General features: G+C 45.5%; 1 protein-coding gene across 3 annotated transcripts in view; it reads left to right on the plus strand.

Moving 5' to 3' along the window:
- SREK1 (splicing regulatory glutamic acid and lysine rich protein 1) overlaps window positions 1-22,776 on the plus strand; it is a 338,699-nt gene that overhangs the window by 294,102 nt on the left and 21,821 nt on the right. For all 3 annotated transcript variants that reach the window (XM_069627375.1, XM_069627376.1, XM_069627377.1), the window contains one exon: window positions 6,601-6,745. In XM_069627375.1, the coding sequence (XP_069483476.1) occupies window positions 6,601-6,745 (145 nt within the window). The remainder of the gene's footprint in view (window positions 1-6,600; window positions 6,746-22,776) is intronic.

The raw sequence follows: 22,776 nt of genomic DNA on the forward strand, positions 1-22,776 counted from the left end.
CTACCCATGTATTTGGAGTACCTTGCCGTGTTGAAATGGGACACATGGTGTGTGCAGCCAGCGAGCTGTGAGTGAATGGTTTGTCGGTTGTGAGGGAGCCGATGCTGATTGTGTGGTGCATTGCGTGTTGAGCAGATGTAGGGTGGAGCTGGTAGCCTGATGTTGTTGAAGAGTTATGAAGCGGTATGCTTCCTTACGTTGTTGGTGTCACTCCTTTACTCAGTAGAAAACGGGAGCAGCATTGCATGGTGTAGAAATTGTCCGTGGAGTTTGCACGGGTGTGTCGTGTAGTTCAGTCCTAAATTTGACATGTGTTGCGATGGTTGTGTGTATGCAAGTCTCTTGCTTTGTGGGTGTTGTCTTGTTGTTGTTGAGGGGGAAGATATGTTGTGATTTAGTCTTCCTTGTACCCTGCCCTTAATGCATGGAATGTTGAGTGATTGATGTAGAATGCAGGGTGAGAGAATGTTGAGTTATGAGTGGGTTCTATGGATGTTGAGAGGATGGGACTACTGAGAGAGGATGCCGGTGGATGATTCCCTGTCTTTTTATACTTATCTGATTGATTATATCTTGATCTAATGTACTTGGAACTAAGTAAACTAGTTACCAGTTCTTACCAGGATGTCAGTATTTGTTGTAGCGGGTCCTTATTCAATAAAGTACAGCCAGTGGGAAGGTCTTCCAGCAAAGTTAGTCTCGGGGTTAGTTGGTCCCACTAATGCAAGGGAAGTGTTGGGGAGAAGATGCCTCTGTCCAACAACCACATTCCACACTAAGACACCTCAAATTCAGGGAACCCCGCAACACCACACACATCTGCATCATACATTTAGACATAAGCAACACATTTATCTTCACTAAACATTTCTTATATTTTATCACACTAATGCATTAAACTGCACATTTTAAAAGTTGAAACTCTTATCATTTTGTTCATAAAGTCCAACCTGGAATAAAATACTAAAACACAACTCTATTAATGCATTCTAAACTTATTAGCACATTAGCATAAAGAACCTCACCCCGCTCACAGGGACCACGGCTACAACAAACCTCCAAACACACTACAAAAGGCCTTGCATCACGTTCTACCAAACGGCACCTAAATAATGGCACAAATCAACTCAAAACATTTGCTCTTCTCAGTGAAAAGTACACCTAATGAACTTGTGCAAGCTTCTAAAAAATGGCAAAATTCGAATTAATCACCGTTCCTCCTCTTGCCAGACCAATACTTCTAGGGACACGGCCCCCTTGTCCTCTGACCCAATCTGCAACTCAGTGGGTCATTTCCACATCTGCCGTTTTGTTCGCAGGCATTAATCGTCTTTGCCGGCAGCCTACACACTGTGTGCCGCTTCCTCCAAATTTGCCAAGCCGCACCTCTATCTTTATCTGACCATCTGCTCCTCCAACTTATGGTTTGGCATTCATTTTCAAACTCTGCAGTGTCTTTAGACCACATTCCGCGACTTCCTGCCGTTACTGCAGCACAACAGAGGAAAGGACCTATGAACAAACACACAACGTTGCAGTGTCTTTGAACGTTGCCGGGTTCTTTTTCTTGTTTTTTTTTCTTCTCCTCATAGTTCTGTTGAGCGAACGGTGACAGTCACCTTAGCAACGATTGCCATCACACCGAATCCCAATATGACATCATCACTCTCCCCTTAGCTGTGGAGACCATCAGAGCTCCCTCCTGCCATCCGCTCAAACGACCATACCACGTCACAACGTCAGTCTTCGCAACGCTGCTCTTCTGCTGGTGCTGCCAAACTGCCTAGGGACATGGCTGCACAGCCCATAGCATCAATGGCCATCCGGAGCCCGCAGTGAGGAACCTCACTAATCTGGAACCACCTCGCAGAGTGCTTCACTCTGCCCTCAACGCGCTGCCGGTAAGACTCATGCTCACTGCTGGACAATTACTACTTTTAAGCAAGAACGGCTCCACGCACACACCTTCACCAGTTTAATGCCGCTCCGTTGTCATTTGCCCACACCATTTTTCTATTGCAGCCAAATTTTGTTTCTGCAGCTACTACCGGCCACAATCCACTCAGCTTGTTGCCAGCCTCAATATCGTAATGTGGACCTTCCACGTCTCTTAGCACCAAGCACTAGCGCTACCTGTCAGCACAGACACTTGCCCTTCACCTTTCTGCTCTGTTTCTGTATCAAAAGACACGCTGTTCTGTACCCAGAAGCAAAGTTGTTAGCAAAATCAATGAGCCCTAGGCCCCTCCAATGGTCTGCTATGGGCCCATATCCCACTAAATGTTCAAATGTTCCTCATAGCCCCTTGGGACTCACTGTCCTTTGGCAACTTGCTTATGCTTGCCCCTAAACTTGTCTTCTGTCTGCTTACTGGCAGACTCACTGGCTCTTGGCCCTGGCACTGACCCTTTAAATCCAGCGCTGGGCTTCTCTGCACTCATTGGCAAACAGCGCTCCTACCTGAGAGAGGATCTTCTGAGGATTTGGAGGGCGGTGGATGTCCCCTTCACGGTGCTGCCCCCCCCCCCACCCCCCCCGCCAGCACAGCCAGCATCCTCGTCGCCAATGTTGTTGCGGGGTCCTTTGTCAGTAAATACTGACATCCGGGTAAGAACTGGAAACTCGTTTACTTAGTTCCAAGTACATTAGATCAACAAATAACATATAATAAGTCAGATAAGTATAAAGGACAGGGAATCCTCCACCGGCATCCTCTCTCAGTAGTCATATCCTCTCAGCTCGCATCCATAGAACCTACTCAACACATTCTCTCACCCTGCATTCTACATCAATCACTCACAACATTCCATGCATTCAGGGCAGGGTCCAGGGAAGTTTAAATTACAACATACTTCTTTGCTGCTGCTAGAACGGAGAGCCAGCGGTCGAGAAATCCATAGTCTATTGCAACGTCTGTAAGCCGGCCAAATGCTGCAGGAGTCTCCTGAGGACCCTCCCGAAGCAGGTCGACCCAATCTCAAGTCACTGCACCAGGGGGCTGGACTCAAGAGTGAAGGAAGCCCAAGATCCGCGGTGGGGCTGTTAACCACGCGCTGAAACCGTGAAGTGCTGCTGAATTGAAAAGAGCTGTAGCTGCCGCTGACCTCCGAACTGCTGTGCAGGAGTTTTCCAGACGTACTCCCTCTTGTCCCCACGACTGCGGCCCAGGAACACAGGATCTGCAACCAGGACAGACGCTAGCTGGATCCTCTTATTCTAACCTAAGGTACTGTTCTGACTAAGGGCCTTTTTGTCTGTAGCTTGCTTTTCACAGTTGAGATTTGCAGTGGCTGCTTTTCTAGAGTTGATCTCAGCTCTAACTTTCACAAGTGTAACATCTTGTGCCCAATAGTGATTTTCTAAATCAAACTCTCTAACTTTGTGCACAACATTTTGCTATCTTAGAAGTGCCTCAGCTCCATAGACTTTGTTCCGAATTGACTTTGGCTGTCCTGGCTCCCTGCAGACTCTTCTAACCCATTGACTTTGATTCTAACTGTCCCTTATAAGTGATATATTGGTTTATAACTAATATTGCTAGGAAAGGTTTTATCTATACTTCATTGGGGGATTTTTTAAAGTGTTCACATTCTCTGAGAACCTGTTAACCTGTTTCCTTCCATTAGCCTTTCCTCTTTGCCAACCTCAGACTTTTAAAAAAGTACAAAAGTGACATATAAATGGCAATACCTAGTTGGTTAAGTCACCTCAGGGTGTATGAACTGTGTATGTAGCATTTTTAAGGAGTGTCTACTTGCTGTGCCTTATTTCTGAGAAAGTATTTTGAAGTATATTTTTATTGTTCCACATTGCCCTTTTTAAAGAATGCTTATTTAAAACTGACCATTAAGTATTTATTTTACTAGAAAAGCTTGAGTATACATGTTGTTTGGATACTTGTATGTGTGGATTTCGATTATACAGCTCTACATCTCACATTTACCCCGCTTGAGATGTCTGGCTGCTCAGTCACTCTACCAACTTGTGTAGTACAGACCTGTTAGGGAGAATTCTCAGAAATGTACTAATTCCTCTCTACCTTAGAGACCCCCAACTCTTTTTGCTGACTTTAGGACTTTTAATTTCTAACCTGGAGAGAGTGAGACCTTTTTCCCTAATGTATTTTTCTGTGATTTGTACTCCGTTTCTCTTGTGACTGGAGTCTGTAAAGATGATGCCTATGGAGTTTTTCATTGTTGCTCACAGTACCTTCAGTGGAGTGACACAGGGAAGTCTTAGACTTCCCAAAGGTTTTAAAGATGTTCTCTTGGTGAAACTGTTTCCAAGAGCAGTGAAGTGAAATTTAGTTCACTTACATTTGTAACTTTATAGACCCAGCACACACTATCTTACAATAGGGTGCTTGAGGGGTTACTTAGTATCCCCTTTGTCTAGCTTCTCATGTAACAGTTTTGTTACCCTTTCCTCGATGAATGGCTGGTGGAAGTGGTTTATTTTTAACTACCGTGGTGTGCTTTTACCGCGGGCTGCGTTCGCAGCTGCAGTTTACCACCGAAGGGTGCCATTTTTGTCAAAATGGCCCTGGTCGTCTTTTTACGCCATTTCTTTGTGGAAAGGTCCTTCTTGAGATTTACTCTGCACGCCCGAAAGTCTGAGGTGGGCAGGAAGTGAGGGAGGTGCCCGAAACTCCCTCTGCTTAGTCTCCTAGGAGACAGGAATGCACTCTTAGGTGATTGGCCGCCTGGCTGTCCCTGCTGGGTGACTGACTGCTAGGCTGGAATGAATGGGAGAAACATGCATAAAAAGCTAGGCTTTTTGGCTTGGAAGGCAGTGTCGACCACTGGACGAAGAACAACTTGGAAGAGACGGCTGCTGCAACTCCTGGACCGTTGGTTTGCCCTGTGAAGCCCTGCTGCTGTGCTGAAGCTCTGAATTCGTATCGACAGAGAAGCCCTGCAAGGACCACTTCTCCCTTTGAGTTGGTGGGACCAATCAACTCCAAAGTAAGCCACTTGGACATCCTCTCGATGTTGGTTGAATTCCGACGGCAGTCCCTGCTGGAACCGAATAGCCAGGTAGAGGAACACCAGATTGTGTGCGTTGCTTTTAAGCTGGCCAAGAGCTCCAGGAAGATCATCCGGACTCCGAGGAAGCAGGACTGACCGAGCCTGAGCCACCTCAGCAGAGTGCTGGACCCCAAATGCAAGGAAAGCCCATCTCGACAGCCAGGAACCGCAGTGTTACTATTTGCGTTAGACGCGAGGAGCTGAAACACCAAAGTGCCACTTGTTTGAAGATTGCCGGTTGTGGTCGGTGACTGTCCCATTGCAGTGCAGGAGTCCCCAGAAGTCTTCGCTCTTGTCCCCACGACTGAGGCCCAGGACCACCCGGATCTGCAGGGCTGCACAGGAACAGGAACCATCTGCTGCACTTTTCTTCAACCTAAAGGTACTGGACAGTCTAAGAGAACTTACCTCTTGTTGGGCCACCTTGCTTGATCTCAGTTGAGACTTGTCTTGGTTGCTCTTGTAGAGTTGCTTGCATCTTCTACTACTCACAGGCCTAACAGCTTGTGATCCTACATTTGATTCTACTTTTGCTACAAAGATTTCGAAAACATTGTGCAGGACTTTTGCTTGCCTGCATGAAGTGCTTCAGTTCACCTTGACTTTTGCTAACTTAACATTGGCTGGTCTGGCTCCCTGAATGACTCTTCTCTGCTCTGCTTGTGTTTTGCCTTCCTTTTAGGAAAGGGTTAACTGTCTTTGCATTGTTTTTTTTTATTTTTATTTTTTTAGTACTTTCCTTGTTAAGAATAATTGTGTGAATTCTTGTCTTATTCTGAAAACTCTTTTCTTTGGCACTCCCCTCGTATATTCTAAATGCAACAGTGATATATTAATGTCCACAATACCTTAGCTATTGAAGTCACCTGAGGGTTTAGGTAGTGTCTGTGAGCTATCCCAAATGGGTATTTGCTGATTTAGAAAACTAAGTGTGTATTTTTTAAGTTATTTGTCTGTTGCTTTATATTGCTCCCTTCTGAAGAAGGCTTATTCAAACTGACTGTAAAATAAATTAATAATTGTTTAATCAAGAAACCCTGTGTGTAAGAGTTTATTTGAATACTTGTCACTGTGCATCTGTGTAACTCCCATACAGCTCACATTGACCCATCTTGAGATACGCCTGGCTACTCGGCCACACTACCAACCTGTGTAGTACAGACTGATACCAAAGGTTGGGTTACTATTGCCTGGAGGTCAGGGTTGTTGTATTGCACCCAAAGGGTACTGCATAAAATCTTGCCTAACAAAGAGGACCAGTGATCCCAAAATAGCAATTCTGACTTGACACACAGTATTATCAAAACTGGACTGTTTTGTTGATTGACAGTGATGTGGTTCTAGTTTTCTTGCCAGAGCATTGACATTGTGCATATATTTGGGAATTTACTAAATGTTTGTGTATTTATAACAATCATAATCTTCATTCTTGGAATCATTTGCTTTCATTGGCTGTAATGGCCCCGGCTCCCTTAAATTGTGGGGCTCGTCCAATTGTGTTTGAATGGGACTGCTCCCCTTTTTGTATTTGTTAGACAAATTCTTAAATTGATGAACTGTTCTCATTCTTTAGCCGAAGTAGGAAGGAAAAAAGGAAAGAAAAGGATCCGGAACCAAGCATTGACAAGAAAGAAAGGGAGCAAAGAGACCGTTCTCCTTCAAAGAAAAAGCGTAGCCCAGAAAAGGAACAGTCTCGTGACAAGAGTTCAACATTAAAGGTAAGCCGTTTTTAAAAATATTAAGTAGAACATTTTCATGTTTTCGAACTTTGATCTAGGTTGGGACTGATTTTCTATACTCTGTCCTGTTGGACAGATGTATACAAGGCCAGCCTAATTTAGTGACGGGGACAACTCTCGGAGCTCTAGCCAAACCAGTTCAAGGTAGGTGGACGAGTGGTCTAGGCTAAGTCTCAAGAGGTGGTGATGCTTGGAAGGGGTCCTCAATGAGTATGCACAGTGAAATGCCAGGTGTTAGGCAAAGTTTGTATGCAGTACCCTTTGGGACTACTACACCCAACTAGGACTACAGGTGTAAGCAAAACCAACCTTTGGTATAAGTCTGTACTGCACGGTTTTGGTAGCGTTGCTGAGCAGCCAGGCTTATCTCAAGAGGGAATGTGAGCTGTAATGATGTTACACAGAGGTCTATAATCGCAAGTATTGAAATAGACTCATATACTCAAGGTTTCTTGGTAAAACACTTTTTTATTTATTTCACAGTCAGTTATAAAACATTCACTAGAAGGAGGCAAACTATATCACACAAATGTACTTCGGTACTTCACACTATCAGTTTAAAGGGGTTTAAACTACTTGGAAGGAGGAGCAAAATCGCATTGAGTGTTTGAAGTAGTAGCAAAAAGGCGCGTAGGTTAATAAAACGAATATTACAGTTACTCTTAGACAGTGCAAATAGTTTGAGTCCACAAGAGGAGTCAATTCAATGCAATGCAATAGGTTAGGCCAAAATCAATGGGCTAATTTGTATTTATTTATTTGTAACGCGCACCCTCCGGCCCAGGGGCATCAGGGCGCAATGTCTTGTATAGGATGAGCAGTTCTGGTAGTTAAACGGAAAAGTCTTTGCCAAAGTTCTCGGAAGTAGTTACTAAAAGAAAGAGTCATATGTTGGGTCACAAGCTCACTAGGCCTGAAAGTTGCCAAAGTTTCGAGCACTTTCGCAGTGAGAGGTAAATTCTCTCGGTCGGGTTTTCACAGTACGTTATAATGAAGAAAAAGATGCAGCTGAAGAAGTCTGTTCCTGGCAGTTCCCGCAGATCTCGCTGTTCCTGAGCCTCAGTCGTGGGGACAAGAGGGCGGCCGTCTGGGCGGGGGGCTCCTGCACTGCACCGGGACTGCTCAAAAAGCTGGCAAAGGCAAATCTTCAATTCCGCGGTAGCTATAGACAAGCACACAAACTAGTGTCCCTCTCCCTGGTTATTTGGTTTCCTGCAGCACTCTGAGGAAAATACTACCAGCTCAGAAAATGGTATCCAGGTGGCTTACGAGTTGATTGGTCCCACCAACTCAAAGGGAGAAGTCCTCCTTGAAGGGCTTCTCTGTTGAGATGAACTTGGCGATTCGGACCTGCAGCAGGGCTTCACCGGGCAAACCAACGGTCCAGGAGTTGCAGCAGCCGTCCTCTTCCAGCTTCAGTTCTTTCGTTCCAGTGGTCGATTATGCCTTCCAAGCCAAGAGACTCGCTATTTGTACAGTTTACTCCCATTCATTCCAGCCTAGCTGCCACTCACCCAGCAGAGTGGCTGTCCTTGCCGGACAGTCAGCCAGCCAATCACGCCAGAGTGCATTTGGGTTTCCTAGGAGACTAAGCACAGGGAGTTTCTGGCACCTCCCTCACTTACTGCCCACCCCAGCCACTCGGGCGCCAGAGGCAGTTTTCAGTCCTGAAGCCCACCAAAGGCGTAGGAACAAAGGAACCAAACCTGGTTTGGCATGCAGAGACAAACTCTAGAAGGACCTTTCCAAAATGAAATGGTGAAAAAAGAAGGCTGGGACCTGTCTAAACAAAGGGGGCTTGGACACCATCTTGAAAAACATGGCTCCCTCGATTTAACACTACTGGTATTCGCGGTCGGGAAAAATCATGGTAGTTCTTTGTAAAACCACTGCCACCAGCCATTTCGAGAGGAAAGGGTAGCATTTCACTGCTACATGAGTTTCTAGACATAGGGGATACTAAGTAAACCCCTCCAGCACTCTATTGTAAGATAGTGTGTGCTGGGTCTAGGAATTTAAAAAGACTAGTAGTCAATTTCACTTTACCTTCTCTTGGAAACAGTTTATCCCAGTGAAGGTATTTAAACCTTGGGACAGCCTAAAAGGCTTCACCTGTGTCACTGCACTGAGGGTGCTGTGTGACGCACATGAAAAGATGATGCATATGGAGTTGTCTAAAACTCCATAATCAAAGAACACAAGAGTAAAACACATTCAAAATGCATGAGAGAGTGGGAAAAAAGGCTCTCTCTCTCCAGGTAAAAAAATCAAATCTTCAAAATCCAGCAAAGTTGGTGAAGGGAATTGGCACATGTATGAGAATTCTCCCTAATATCAGGGACCGCAGGTAGACACGCTGTTCCTATGTTGCTAGGTAAGATTGTCATAAATCTTCTTGACCTGTGTCAACTCCAGAACTTTTTGCTGGACTTTGATTATTTTTCCCTTGTGCCTAGGTGTTAGTGGAGTTTTCCGAAAGTCCACCTGGAGGTAAGACTCTTTAAAACTATACCTTGGTGTACAGTTCCCCAACTCTTAGTGTAAGTCTGTACTACCCAAAGGATCTGGTAGAAGGGCAGAGCAGCCAGATTTATCTTAGGAGGAGGATGCGAGCTGTAGGTAAGTACACTGAACCCAGTAAATACAATGGTATTAAACTCTTGCACACTAAAAGGTATAGTAAAATCAATGTATTTTATATACACTAGTTAGGTGGTTAAATACTCTTAGACTAACCAATACACACGGAAAATATCAACAATACTTTTCAGTGGTGACTGATTCAATTGTAGTTGCTTGCACTTACAATTGTTACAGAGAATGACACTAATGACAGTTCTAACTTATTATTAGTAGTGCCGCGCATTCTCATAGATTAGATATACTGTAATTGTATTCATATAATAAAGTCACATCAAACAAAGTCTGTAGGAAGGAAGGGGATCCGTTTTCACGGGTTAGTAACTCTTTGGAAGGCTATCTAATGCTTTAAAAGTCCAATCTCCAACTATCCAAAAGTCAGTGTAAGAGTGTGTTCGGACAGTTTTTAAGACCTACCAGACATCATAAAAACCATACCTGAGGCAGTACATAAGCTGCACTCATAGTGCTCTTTTTGCTCTATGTACAACTGTTTCTCCCCATGTGCCCTCTCCCTGTAACTAAGCTCCCCTCAAGTAACAATGCCTCAATGCCCAAGGGCTGCTGTGCGCTATACAAATGTAATAAATAAATAAGGCTGTACCACCTGAGCATGTTTTGGTAGCATGGACAGAGAAGCCAGGCTTACCTTAGATGGGAGAGGGCTGTGTTGGGCAAGATTGCATGCAGTACCCTTTGGGTTCACAACAACCACCCTGACCTCCTGGCAATAGGAACCCAACCTATGCTATAAGCTTGTAGTATACAGGTTGGTAGCGTGTTGAACAGCCAGGCTTATCCCAAGAGCGGTCAGTGTGAGCTGTAGGGGAGGTAGTGATTTACAGTGACTTGTATTCAAATAAACACTTACACACACAGTTTCTTGAATAAGCAATTATTAATTTATCATTGTTAGAATAAGCCTTCTTCAGAAGGGGGCAATATAAAAGCAACACACAAATACACTCCAAAACTGCACACTTATTTTCTAAATCAGTAAAGACCATTTTGGGGTGGCCCAGTCACAACCTACACCCTCAGGTGACTTCAATAGCTAGGGTGCTGTGGACATTATTATTTTACTGTTGCATTTAGAACATTCTTAGGAGTTGGCCAAAGGAAAAGGTTATTAGAACAAACAAGAGATAACAAATCTTCTTAAACAGGCAAATACGTTTTGGATCCCTTAAGCAAAGTCATTCAGTATAACAGGTTAAGCCAAAGTCAATGGGCAAAAGTCTATATGAGCTGAAGCACTTCTGGTAGGTAAGTAGAAAAGTCTTTGCACAATGTTTTAGAAGTCTTTGAAGAAAATAATCAATGTAGGGCCACAAGCTGTTTAGGCTCGTGAGTAGTAGATGATGCAAGCAACTCTACAAGAGGTAAGTTCTCTCAGACTTTACAGTACCTTTGGATTGAAGAAAAAGTGCAGCAGATGACTCCTGTTCCTGGGCCTCAGTCGTGGGGACAAGAGGGAGGTCTTCTGTGGACTCCTGCAATGGGATGGTCACTGCTCGCAACCGGCAATCTTCAAACAAGTGGCACTTGGGTGTTTCAGCTCCTGCGACTATCGCAAATTGCAACACTGCAGTTCCTGGCTGTCGAGGTGGACTTTCCATGCTTCTGGGGTCCCGCACTCTGTTGAGGGGGTTCTGGCTTGGTCAGTCCTGCTTCCTGGGAGTCCGGAGAATCTTCCTGGAGCCAACTTCTTGGCCAACTTATAAGCAACGCACACAATCTGGTGTTTCCCTCCCTGGCTATTCGGTTTCCAGCAACAACTATGTGGAAGTTCAACCAGCTCTGAGAAGATGTCCAGTTGGCCTACTTTGGAGTTGATTGGTCCCACAAACTCAAGGGGAGAAGTCGTCCTTGCAGGGGCTTCTCTGTCAATACGAATTCAGAGCTTCAGCACAGCAGCAGGGCTTCACTGGGCAAACCAACAGTCCAGGAGTTGCAGCAGGCCTCCTCTTCAAGTTCTTTGGTTTTTTGGTCCAGTGGTCGACTCTGCCTTCCAAGCCAAAAGCCTTGCCTTTTATTCATGGTGCTCCCATTCATTCCTGCCTAGCTGTCAGTCACCCAGCAGGACCATTAGCCGGCCAATCACCACAGACACCCTGGAGCCAGAGGCATGCTTCACCCGTGAATCCCGCCAAAGGCAAAGTGAACAAAGGGACCAAACCTGGTTTGGCGCGTAGAGTAAATCTCAAGAAGGACCTTTCCACAAAGAAATGGTGAAAAAATACTGGGGCCATTTTGATAAAAATGGAACCCTTGGGTGCTTTACTGCAGCTGCGAACACAGCCCACGGTAAAATCCCATAATGGTAGTAAAAGGTAAACCACTGCCACCAGCCATTCCTCGAGGAATGGGTAATATTTAAATGTTACATGAGAAGCTAGACAAAGGGGCTACTAAGTAACCCCTCCAGCACCCTATCGTAAGATAGTGTGTGCTGGGTCTAGAAAGTTACAAATGTTAAGTAATGTCAATTTCACTTTACTGCTCTGGAAAACAGTAGTTTATCCCAGAGAAGGTATTTAAACCTTGGGGAAATCTGGAAGACTTCCCTGTGCCACTTCACTGAAGGTGCTGTGTGACGCGATGTAAAAGATGATGCTTATGGAATTTGTCAGGCTCCATAACCAAAAGAAACACAAAGTTCAAAAATCACATTAAAATACATGACAGAGTGGGAAAAGGGTCTCACTCTCTCCAGGTTAGATAAATCAAGCCCTCAAAATCCAGCAAAGTTTCTGGGGGTCTCTGAGGTAGAGGGAATTGACACATTTCTGAGAATTCTCCCTAACAGGCTGTAGCTTGCTACAAATAAATTGTAGCAAATCTATGGTCCAAAGAAACATTGAACAACTATGTATTGTAAAATAATAAAGGGTTTATTTAAATACAAGTAGACCAAGACTATTCTTGGATAAGTACTAGAACATAATATAAACACCATCATAAAAACCAACTCAATACCTATGGTATGCAAACCAAGGTATAACCTTATATAGAGGCGCAAGTCAATGTGAGTCGAGACACAGTTATACATTCAGGGTAATGATCTACTATTCTTGGGTCAGAAGACCAGGTTAGATATACCTTTGAAGTACAATCAGTATTTCAAGGGTAGTTGACCCTGTCAGTCATGCAGTGACACTCCGGAAATCACATAATAAACCACCCCTGTAAAAGTATACTCCTTGGAACATTACTTTTTAGAACTCAGTTCAGAGCTAGTAAATCAACTCATATACTCTCTGAAGGGGCCTTAAGCTACTCTTTGATAAGTATGAACACACAAGAAATATTCTAGAATGCACTTAGCAAACCAGGGATAGCAAACCCCTAGACCCAATGTATTTCAAGGGAAGCAATTAACCCTAGGACTATTTTGGAAATGCTTTAAGCAGTTTCAGGGGAGGCACAACTCAGTGTTAAAAGTTGAGAACAGCAGCAACTCGGGTCTGTATAAAGCAGATCAGGGGGATGTTAGGCAAAATTTGTATGCAGTACCCTCTGGGAACACTATACACAAGTATGACTACAGGTGTAAGCAAACCAACCTTTGGCATAAGTCTGTACTACGCAGTTCTGGTAGCGTGGCTGAGCAGCCAGGCTTATCTCAAGAGGGGAATGTGAGCAGTAATGTTACACAGAGGTCTACAATCACAGGTGTTCCAACAAACTTACACTTGAGGTTTCTTTGATACATACTTATTTATCTGTCAGTTATAAAACATTCATTAGAAGTAATAACGCACAAATATACTTCAATACTATTTCAGAATACTTTTCAAGAGGAGTAAAAGGCAAAGATTATTAGACCATGAAAAGGTTACAATCATTCTTAGACAGTGCAAATACTTCGAGTTCACCAGAAGAGTCAATTCAATTGCTAGGCCAAAGTCAATGGGCTAAAGTCTTGGATAGGATAAAGCGTTTCTGGTAAATAAATGGTAAAGTCTCTGCACAAGTCTCAGAAGTAGTTTGTAAAAAGAATCATTATTTGTTGGATCACAAGCTGATTAGGCCTGCGAGTTGCAAATGTTTCAAGACGAAAGAACTGGACACTGGGTGGGAACTTGCCGCACCAGTCGTCTCAGGAAGCGTCCAGTAAAGGTTTCTTTACGGATTTTTGTGGCTCTGGGGATTTGTGTTAAGGAGAATTAGCACAGAAATTATAATTCCCTTCTACCGTAGAGACCCCAGCTCTTTTGCTGGACTTTAGAACTTTTAATTTTTATCCTGGAGAGAGAGACCTTTTTTTCCTGCTTTCCCATGCATTTATCTTTGATTTGCACCCTGTGTTTCTTTTGGTTTTGGAGTCTGACAAACTCCATAGGCATAATCATTTTTGTATTGTGACCCACAGCACCTTCAGTGCAGTGTCACAGAAAAGTCCTTTGGGTTTCTGTCAAGGTTTAAATACCTTCTCTTGGATAAATTACTGTTTCGAAGAGTAGTGAAGTGCAATTGACTTTACTTACCTTTTGCTCTTTGTAGACCCAGCACACACCATCTTCTGTGGAGTGCCTACCTACTCATGTGAAATGTTTTGTTACCCTTACTGCAAACAATGGCTGTTGGCAGTGGTTTAATTTTCCTACCATTGTGCGTTTTTTCCACAGGATGAATCCTCGGCTGCAGTATGGCACCCAATGGTGCCCCTTTTGTCAAAAAGGCCCTAGTCGTCTTTTTTCATAATTTCTTGTTTGTAAGGTCCTTCTTGAGATTTACTCTGCACGCCAAATCAGGTTTGGTCCCTTTGTTCGTTTTGTCTTTGGTGAGATTCATGGGTGAAGACCGCCCTCTGGCTCCAGCATGTCTGGCAGGGCAGGAAGCGAGGGAGGTTCCCGAAACTCCCTGCGCTAGGTCTCCTTGGTTACAGTAATGCACCAAAAGGTGATTGAGTGGTTGTCCTTGGAGGACAGCCACCCTGCTGTGTGAGTGACAGCTTGGCTGCTAATGAATGGGAGAAACTTGCATGAAAGCGAGGTCTTTTAGACAGAATGCAGAGTCGACCACTGGATGAAGGAATCGGAAGAAGAACTTGGAAGAGACGCTTGCTGCAACTCCTGGACCGTTGGTTTTCCCGATGAAGCCCTGCTGCAGTGCTGAAGCTCCGAATTTGCCTCGACTAGTGTAAGCCCTGCAAAGGACATCTCCCCGTGTGTTGGTGGGACCAATCGACACCCAAGACAAACACATCTGGAAATTCTCTCAGCACTGGCAGTACTTCCATTGCTGCTGCAGGAACCGATTGCCAGGGAGGGTAACACCAGAATTGATTGTATAATTTATAAGTCCGACCTGAGCTCCAGGACTCCCTCTGAGCAGGACTAACCAATCCTGAGCCACCTCAACAGAGTGCTGGATGCCAGAAGCAAGGAAAGCCCACTATTCGCGAGAAGCTGAAACCACAAAGTGCCGCTGATCTGAAGTTTGCCCATTGCTGCCGCCGACCTTCGAATCGTAGTGCAGGAGTCCCCAGATATCCTCCCCTCTTGTCCCTACAACTGAGGCCCAGGAACAACAGGACCTGCCATACTACAACAGTAACAGAAGCCAACTGTAAACAATTTTTTTCACACCTAAGGTATTGTAATCTAAGGGGTACTTACCTCTTGTTGTGTAGTATTGCTAGCTCTCAGTTGAGGCTTGTCTTAACTTTTGCAGTTACTTGCAGCTTTTCCCATCATAAGCGTCCCAGCTTGTGGCCCAACAGGGATTTCTTTTTCTACAAAAACTCTAACATTGTGCAAGACATTTTGCTTACCTTCAAGAAGAACTCAAGCTCCCCTAGACTTTGCTCAATTGACATTGGCTGTCCTCGCTCCTTGAAGACTCTTCTAACCTCTGACTTTGTGGTTTGATATGTCCCTCCAAAAAGTCACGCATTCGTAACTTGTGTACCTGGGCAAGGGTTAATCTACATTGGATTTGGGGGGAGGGGGTTAAAGTGCATACCCGTTTGAGAAACTTAACAATGGTTTTCTCCTTTAACTTTTCACACCAAACTCAGTATTGCTCTAAATGTACCAGTGATAGATCAATGGCAACAGTATCCGAGTTATTTAAGTCACCTCAGGGTGTGCCATCCCAAATGGGTATCCACTGATTTATTGAAACAGTGTCTATTTTTGAAGTATATTTAAGTGTTACATATTTGCTCCCTTCTAAAGAAGGCTTATTCAAACTGACTGTTAAATAATTGTTTAATCAAGTAACCTTGAGTGTAAGTGTGAAACTGTTACAACGCTACAGCTACATTGACCCCTCTTGAGATGAGCCTGGCTACTCAATCTACCAACTTGTGTAGTACAAGCTTATACCAAAGGTTCGGTTAACTATTGCCAAGAGGAAAAGGATGCTGCAGTCTCCCCCAGGGTACTGCATACAATCTATTCTGTAGGGAGGGTGGGGCCCCGGGGTTTGATTCTCTGAGAATGCATTTCCTTTTCCCTTCTTGTCTGCCTGCAGCCCTTTACCTCCACTATGGAGAGGACTCCCTTTAAATTCTGTCCGTCTTGTAATGGAAAGTACCCATGGAAAGACGCTCACCGAAAGTGTAACAATTGTCTCGTGATCGCAATGAGTGATCCTGCAAGTCTTGCCAACTTTTCCGTCTGAAGGAGCTAAAGGACCGGCGGGCGAAACTGTGGGCGGCCTGGAGTGTGGTTCTACCCGCCTCCCCCCTTTGTCGGCGCAGACGCTTCAAGTGACGAGGATTTAAGTGGCAGCCATGGCTCCGATGTGGAGGCGAGGATTTAAGTGGCATCCATGGCTCCGATGTGGAGGCCATAGACGGATAAACACACAACCCCACGAGCATCATCGACGGATACGCAGAGAAAGCAACCAGCGCCAACGAGCCTGCTGAAAGTTCCGACGGCGCCTACCAATCCTCATGATCAGCCGCCCTCCCTGCATCCGCTATCTCGGCATGCGTCTTGGCATTCCACCCATAAGGGCGTCTCCGTTAAAAAACACAAGTCGACGCGCCGCCTAAGAACGCGTCCGCCCCAAAGTTTGCAGCGGTGCAGAAAACCTCAACGAAGTCTACAGGCGCGTCAAAATCTCTCCCTAATCCGCTGGAGCTACGCAAAGTATCTCCAACATTATTTTGGCTGCGAACAAGCCGAAAACCACAGCCTCTCGCGGAGAAGAGTATTCAGAAGAGTCCCAGCCCCTCTCTGACTTTGGCTGAGAAGGCCTCTCCTTATAAGGACTCCTTTTCTCCTGGAGAGCCTTTCCCTCCTCCTTACCCATCTGGTTCATCCCCATGGACCAGAGTGAGGTTTGAGAGCTGGATGGACAAACTGTCAGTTTGTAGACTTCTCAGACACATTTTTAACCCATAAGACAGCTAGGGAGGAGGATTTCTGCCCTGGTTTCACAAAAGTACCAAATCTCTGCAGCCAAACTCCACAGGAAGAGGTTTTTGAATTCTCTGAACACGAAGAAGTTTGAGGATCCCTACGACCAATAAGACAATCACTTTGGGCAGGACCCACCTAATCCTTGCCCAGATTGGAACCGAGAGCAGCCTGTAGAGGAAGCACCTTGGCTTTCCCCACTCCCGACCCAGATGCCATTTGTCTTCATCCTCCCTCATCGCCCCTACAGAGGCAAGCTTCACCTGTTGATGATCAGATGGCCTTTAATACAATCCTGAAGAGGGCTGCAGAACACTTAAAGATTGCCACAGAGGAAGCTGTACAAGATACTGTCTTTGTAGAGTACATCATGAAGCAAAATCCGCCCACAAGTCAGGCAATCCCACTGCTAAATTCCATCAAGAAGCGCATTGCACCTTCCCTGCTGCCCCCTCACTTACAAGGGTCGTCAACCCTCGGGTCGAAAAACTGTTCCGCCCCATCTCTTCTGACCCGTTGTACATTCGGTAGAATGCCACTTCAGACTCCCTTACTACTACCAGGAAGAGGGCCGGGGTGCCATTATCTACTTCAAAATAGCCCCCGACAAGGATTGTAAAAAAAAATGGTATGCCCTCGGCAAACGCATCACTACTTCAGCTGCATATTCCACAAGAATTGCTAATAACAATGGACTTCTTGCATGTTATAGTGATGTGCAGTGGGACTTCCTTCAGGAGAGTCTCCAGGAAGTCCCAGAACTGGTACGATCACGCCTACTGGCGGTTGTCTCGGAAGGGAAACGGGTCACCCATAACATCCTAAAAAACAGGTTGGATGCAACTGAGAAGGCGGGCGCTCCCCGGCTCAGGGTTATCTTCTTAAAAGGTATGCCTGGCTTAAGAACTCGGAGTTTAAGCCGGAAACCCAGGCCTCTCTTATAAACAAACGGGTGGAAGACACAAATTTGTTTGGGAAAGCTGTGGATGATGCCTTGGAGACAGCAAAAAAAAAGCACGGGACTCAAGTCTCTTAATCAAATCACTGCTTGCACTTATCTACAGCAGGGAGGTAGCTCACGCCGCTCCTTTCGGGGGCAATCCTTTTTCTGTTTTCCACATAACCAGTATGGAACAGGGGGTACACCATGGTCCTCTGCTAGGGTGCAGATGGCACCAGTCAATACCAGCAGAGGTGTCGGCGAAGAGGCAGGGGTAGGAACTCCACCTCAGGAGGCTCCCCGGCCTCCGCTTAGAAATAACGCGCCACTCCGGCTCCCCTCCCCTCCCATGACTCCCTGGTCGGGGACTTTTAACATCCTTTCTTCACGCAGGGGGTCACTTCAGACCAGTGGGTACTTGTTAGGTAAAGTTTGTATGCAGTACCCTCTGGGACTGTTGGGGATCATTCTCAAAAATGTGCGAATTCCCTTCACCTTAGAGCCCCGCAGCAACTTTGCTGGATTTTGAGGACTTGATTTTTTTTTACCTGGAAAGAGTGTGAGCCTTTTTACCCACTCGTGTATTTTGATGTATGTTTTACTCTTAGGCATCTTTTCATGTGTTACACAGCACCCTCAGTGCAGTGACACAGGGGTGTCTTTTTAGACTTCCCAAAGGTTTGAATACCTTCTCTGGGATAAACTGTTTCCCAGAGAATGTAAAGTTAAATTGACTGTACTAGTCTTTTTAAATTCCTAGACCCAGCACACACTATCGTCCTATAGAGTGCTGGAGGGGCTACCTAGTATCCCCTGTGTCTAGAAACTCAAGTAGCAGTCAAATGCTACCCTTTGCTATCGAAATGGCTGGTGGCAGTGGTTTTACAACGAACTACCATGATTTTTCCCGACCGTGAACACCGGTAGCAAAAAATCGCAGGAGCCATGTTTTTCAAGATGGCGCCTTAAGCCCCTTTGTTTAACAGCTCCCGGTCTTCTTTTTTCACCATTTCTTTTTGGAAAGGTCCTTCTAGTGTTTGTCTCTGCAAGCCAAACCAGGTTTGGTCCCTTTGTTTCTATGCCTTTGGCGGGCTTCAGGACTGAAGACCACCTCTAGCGTCCGAGTGTCTGGGTTGGGCCGGAAGTGAGGGAGGTGCCCGACTCCCTGTGCTTAGTCTCCTAGGAGACCCAAATGCACTCTGGTGTGATTGGCTGCCTGACTGTCCGGCAAGGACAGCTACACTGCTGGGTGAGTGGCAGCTAGGCTGGAATGAAAGGGGAAAACTGTTTAAAAGGTGAGTCTCCAACTGGAAAGCAGAGTCGACCACTGGAACTAAAGAACCAAAGACAAGCTGGAAGAGGACTCTCCTGGACCTTTGGTTTGCACGGTGAAGCCCTGCTGCAGGTCCAAAATTGCCAAGTTCACCTCAACAGAGAAGCCCCTTCAAGAACGACTTCTTCCTTTACGTTGGATGGACCAATCAACTTGTAAGCCACCTGGATACTATTTTCGGAGCTGGTTAGGATTAACCAGGGGGAAGGACACCAGCTTGTGTGCTTGATGAACAGCTACTTGAACTGAAGTGACTCCATTTCGTCAGCGTTTTCGATGATCCCATGTAGTGCAGGAGTCCCCCGACGTCTTCCCTCTTGTCCCCACGACTGAGGCTCAGGAACAGTGAGATCTGCAGGAACTACCAGGAACCAGCGTCTTCAGTTGCATCTTTTGCTTCATACTAAGGTACTTTGCCAACCCGATTGAGAGAACGCCTCTCTCGCGGTGAAAGTTCGTGAAACCTGCCCAACTTGCAGGCCTAATCGGCTTGTGACCCAACATTCTTTTTCGTACAAACTACTTCTGAAAATGTTTTCATTGACTTTATCGTTTACTTCAAGAACTGCTCTTTCCTATCCAAGACACTAGTCCATTGACTTTGGCCTATGCCTATTGAACTGAATCGAGTCCTCTAGTGAACTGAAACTATTTGCACTGCCTAAAAAAGTATTTGTGATCGATTCTGCTAATTTATGCCTTTTTCCTCCAATTGAAAGTAACTACAGGTGTAAGCAAAACCAACCTTTGGTATAAGTCTGTACCAGACAGTTTTTGGTCGCGAGCTGAGCAGCCAGGCTTATCTCGAGGGAATGTGAGCTGTGAGGTTGTTACACAGAGGTCTGTTATTACAATTATTCAGAGAGTCTTATACTCATGGTTTCTTGGTAAAACACTTATGAATTTATTACACAGTCAATTAGAAAACATTCACTGAAAGGAGGCAATCAATATCACACAACTATATTCTACAGTACTTCTGTTCTGAGGCATTTCAACTACTTTGAAGAAGGAGCAAAAAGGCATAAGTTAATAAAACGAATAATAGTTACTCTAAAACAGTGTAAATAGTTTGAGTTCACCAGAGGAGTTGGTCCAATGCAATAGGTAGGCTAGAGTCTTTGTTTCAGTTAAAACGATTCTGGTAGTTAAACGTAAAAGTTGCCAAAGTTTCACACACTTTCCCAGTGAGAGGTAAGTTCTCTCGGTCGAGTTTTCACAGTACCTTGTATTGAAGAAAAAGATGCAGCTGAAGACTTCTGTTCGTGGCAGTTCCTGCAGATCTCGCTGTTCCTGAGCCTCAGTCGTGGGGACAAGAGGGGGGATGTCGCGGAACTCCTGCACTTCACGGGGACTGGTCACAAAGGTAGCAAACTGGCAAATCTTCGATTCCGGTAGCTGTTGTCAAGCACACAAACGGGTGTCCTTCTCCCTGGCTATTCGTGTTCCTGCAGCACTCTGAGGAAAATACAACCAGCTCTGAGAATGGTATCCACGTGGCTTATGAGTTGATTGGTCCCACCAACTCAAAGGGAGAAGTCTGCATTGAAGGGCTTCTCTGTCGAGATGAGCTTGACAATTCAGACCTGCAGCAGGGCTTCACTGGGCAACCCAACGGTCCAGGAGTTGCAGCAGAAGTTCTCTTCGGACTCCTTCGGTTCTTTCGTTCCAGTGGTCGACTCTGCCTTCCAAGCCAAGAGATTCACCTTTTGAACAGTTTTCTCGCATTCATTCCAGCCTAGCTGCCACTCACCCAGCAGGGTGGCTGTCTTTGCCGGACAGTCAGCCAGCCAATCACGCCAGAGTGCATTTGGGTCTCCTAGGAGACTAAGCACAGGGAGTTTCGGGCACCTCCCTCCCTTCCTGCTCACCCCAGACGCTCAGGCACAGGAGGCGGTCTTCAGTCCTGAAGCCTGCCAAAGGCGTAGGAACAAAGGGACCAAACCTAGTTTGGCGCATAGAGAAACTCTAGAAGGACCTATCAAAAAAGAAATGGCAAAAAAAGAAGACTGGGACTTGTTTAAACAAAGGGGGCTCAGACACCATCTTGAAAATTCATGATTGTTTGTTGTAAAACCACTGCCACCAGCCGTTTCGAGAGGAATGGGTAGCATATGACTGCTACAGGAGTTCCTAGACATAGGGGATACTAGGTAACCCCTCCAGCACTCTATTGTAAGATGGGGTGTGCTGGGTCTAGGAATTTAAAAAGATTAGTAAAGTCAATTTAACTTTATTTTCTCTGGGAAACAGTAGTTTATCCCAGAGAAGGTATTTAAATCTTGGGACAGCCTAAAAGGCTTCCATGTGTCACTGCACTGAGGGTGCTGTGAGACACAAATACAAAGATGATGCCTATGGAGTTGTCTCAAACTCCATAACCAAAAAAAATAAACACAGAAAACCAACAGAATTAAAAAGTCCCAAACTTTAGCAAAAGAGCTGGCGGGCTCTATGGTAGGAGTTAGCACATTATGAGAATTCTCCCTAACAGTGCTCAAGACCATACTTAGCCCACGGTTATTGTATCGAGTTCCAATTACCACCTCGATATCGTGCAACAACATCCACACGCCTATCGCCAGCACACCTGCAGATTCTGCTGGAAGAGGTGCAGATCCTTCAAGAAAAGGGCACCATAAAAGCCGTCCCTATTCATCAGGTAAAGGAGGGTATTTATTCAGTGTACTTCCTTGTGCCCAAGATCTCACCATGCGCCCTGTGTTAGACTTGCGCCCTGAGAACAAATTTGTCAAGCCAGACGTTCAGAATGACGACATTGCAGGAAGTAATCCCACTGTTAACACAGGGGGATTGCATGGCTACATTGGACATGAAAGATGCATACTTTCATATTTCAATGTTGCCAGCGTACAGAAATTACCTAAAGTTCATGATGGAGGACAAGCACGATCATTTCAAGGTCTTTCTCTTCGGAATTGCCTCAGCCCCAAAGGTGTTTACGAAGGTTCTGGCGGTAGTAGCGGCTCACCTGCGCAGGCAGTCCATTCCAGTCTAACCTTACCTCGACGACTGGCAAATAGCAGGGGATTTGTACGGAACATACCTATCAAATACCCAGAAGACGTTAGATCTCCTCTTCATACTGGGATTCTCAATCAAGGAGAAAAAGTCAAGCCTAGACCCCAGCCAAGTCAAGCGATTTCTGGGTGCTCTAATTCGGACAAAAGACGGCCTTGTCTTTTCCTCCGAGGCTTCAAAACATGCTGTTCCAGCTCCCTCAATATGTAGCAAATTGCGAGGTCACCGTAATCAAAGCCATGTGACTGTTGGGGATGATGGCCTCCTGCATTTATCTAGTCCCACACGCATGTCTGTGCATGCGCCCCATGCAAGAGTGGCTCTCGAGCCAATGGTGTCAGGCCAGTGGACAATGGGACAATCTAGTGGTTGTCTCGGCAGTCCTCGCTCTCACTCTGCATTGATGGTCAAGGGGACCTCTTGCAGTGGAAAACCTTCACCACCCCCACAGTAAAAGCCACTCTCACCACAGACTAATCTCTGACTGGGTGGGGGTTCACCTCCATCAGATGGCACACAGCGTTTAGACCCCAGCGGTAGCATCCAACCACATAAACTGGTTGGAATTGCTTGCAGTGTTCAAGGCCTGAAGGCTTTTCAAACACACTTACAGGGAAAGACAGTCCTAGTCCTCAAGGACAGCACCACGTCCATGTATTACCTGAACAAACAAGGG

Source organism: Ambystoma mexicanum, chromosome 6p (assembly GCF_040938575.1).
Source record: "Ambystoma mexicanum isolate Mex_15411 chromosome 6p, UKY_AmexF1_1, whole genome shotgun sequence".
Lineage (NCBI taxonomy): Eukaryota > Metazoa > Chordata > Amphibia > Caudata > Ambystomatidae > Ambystoma > Ambystoma mexicanum.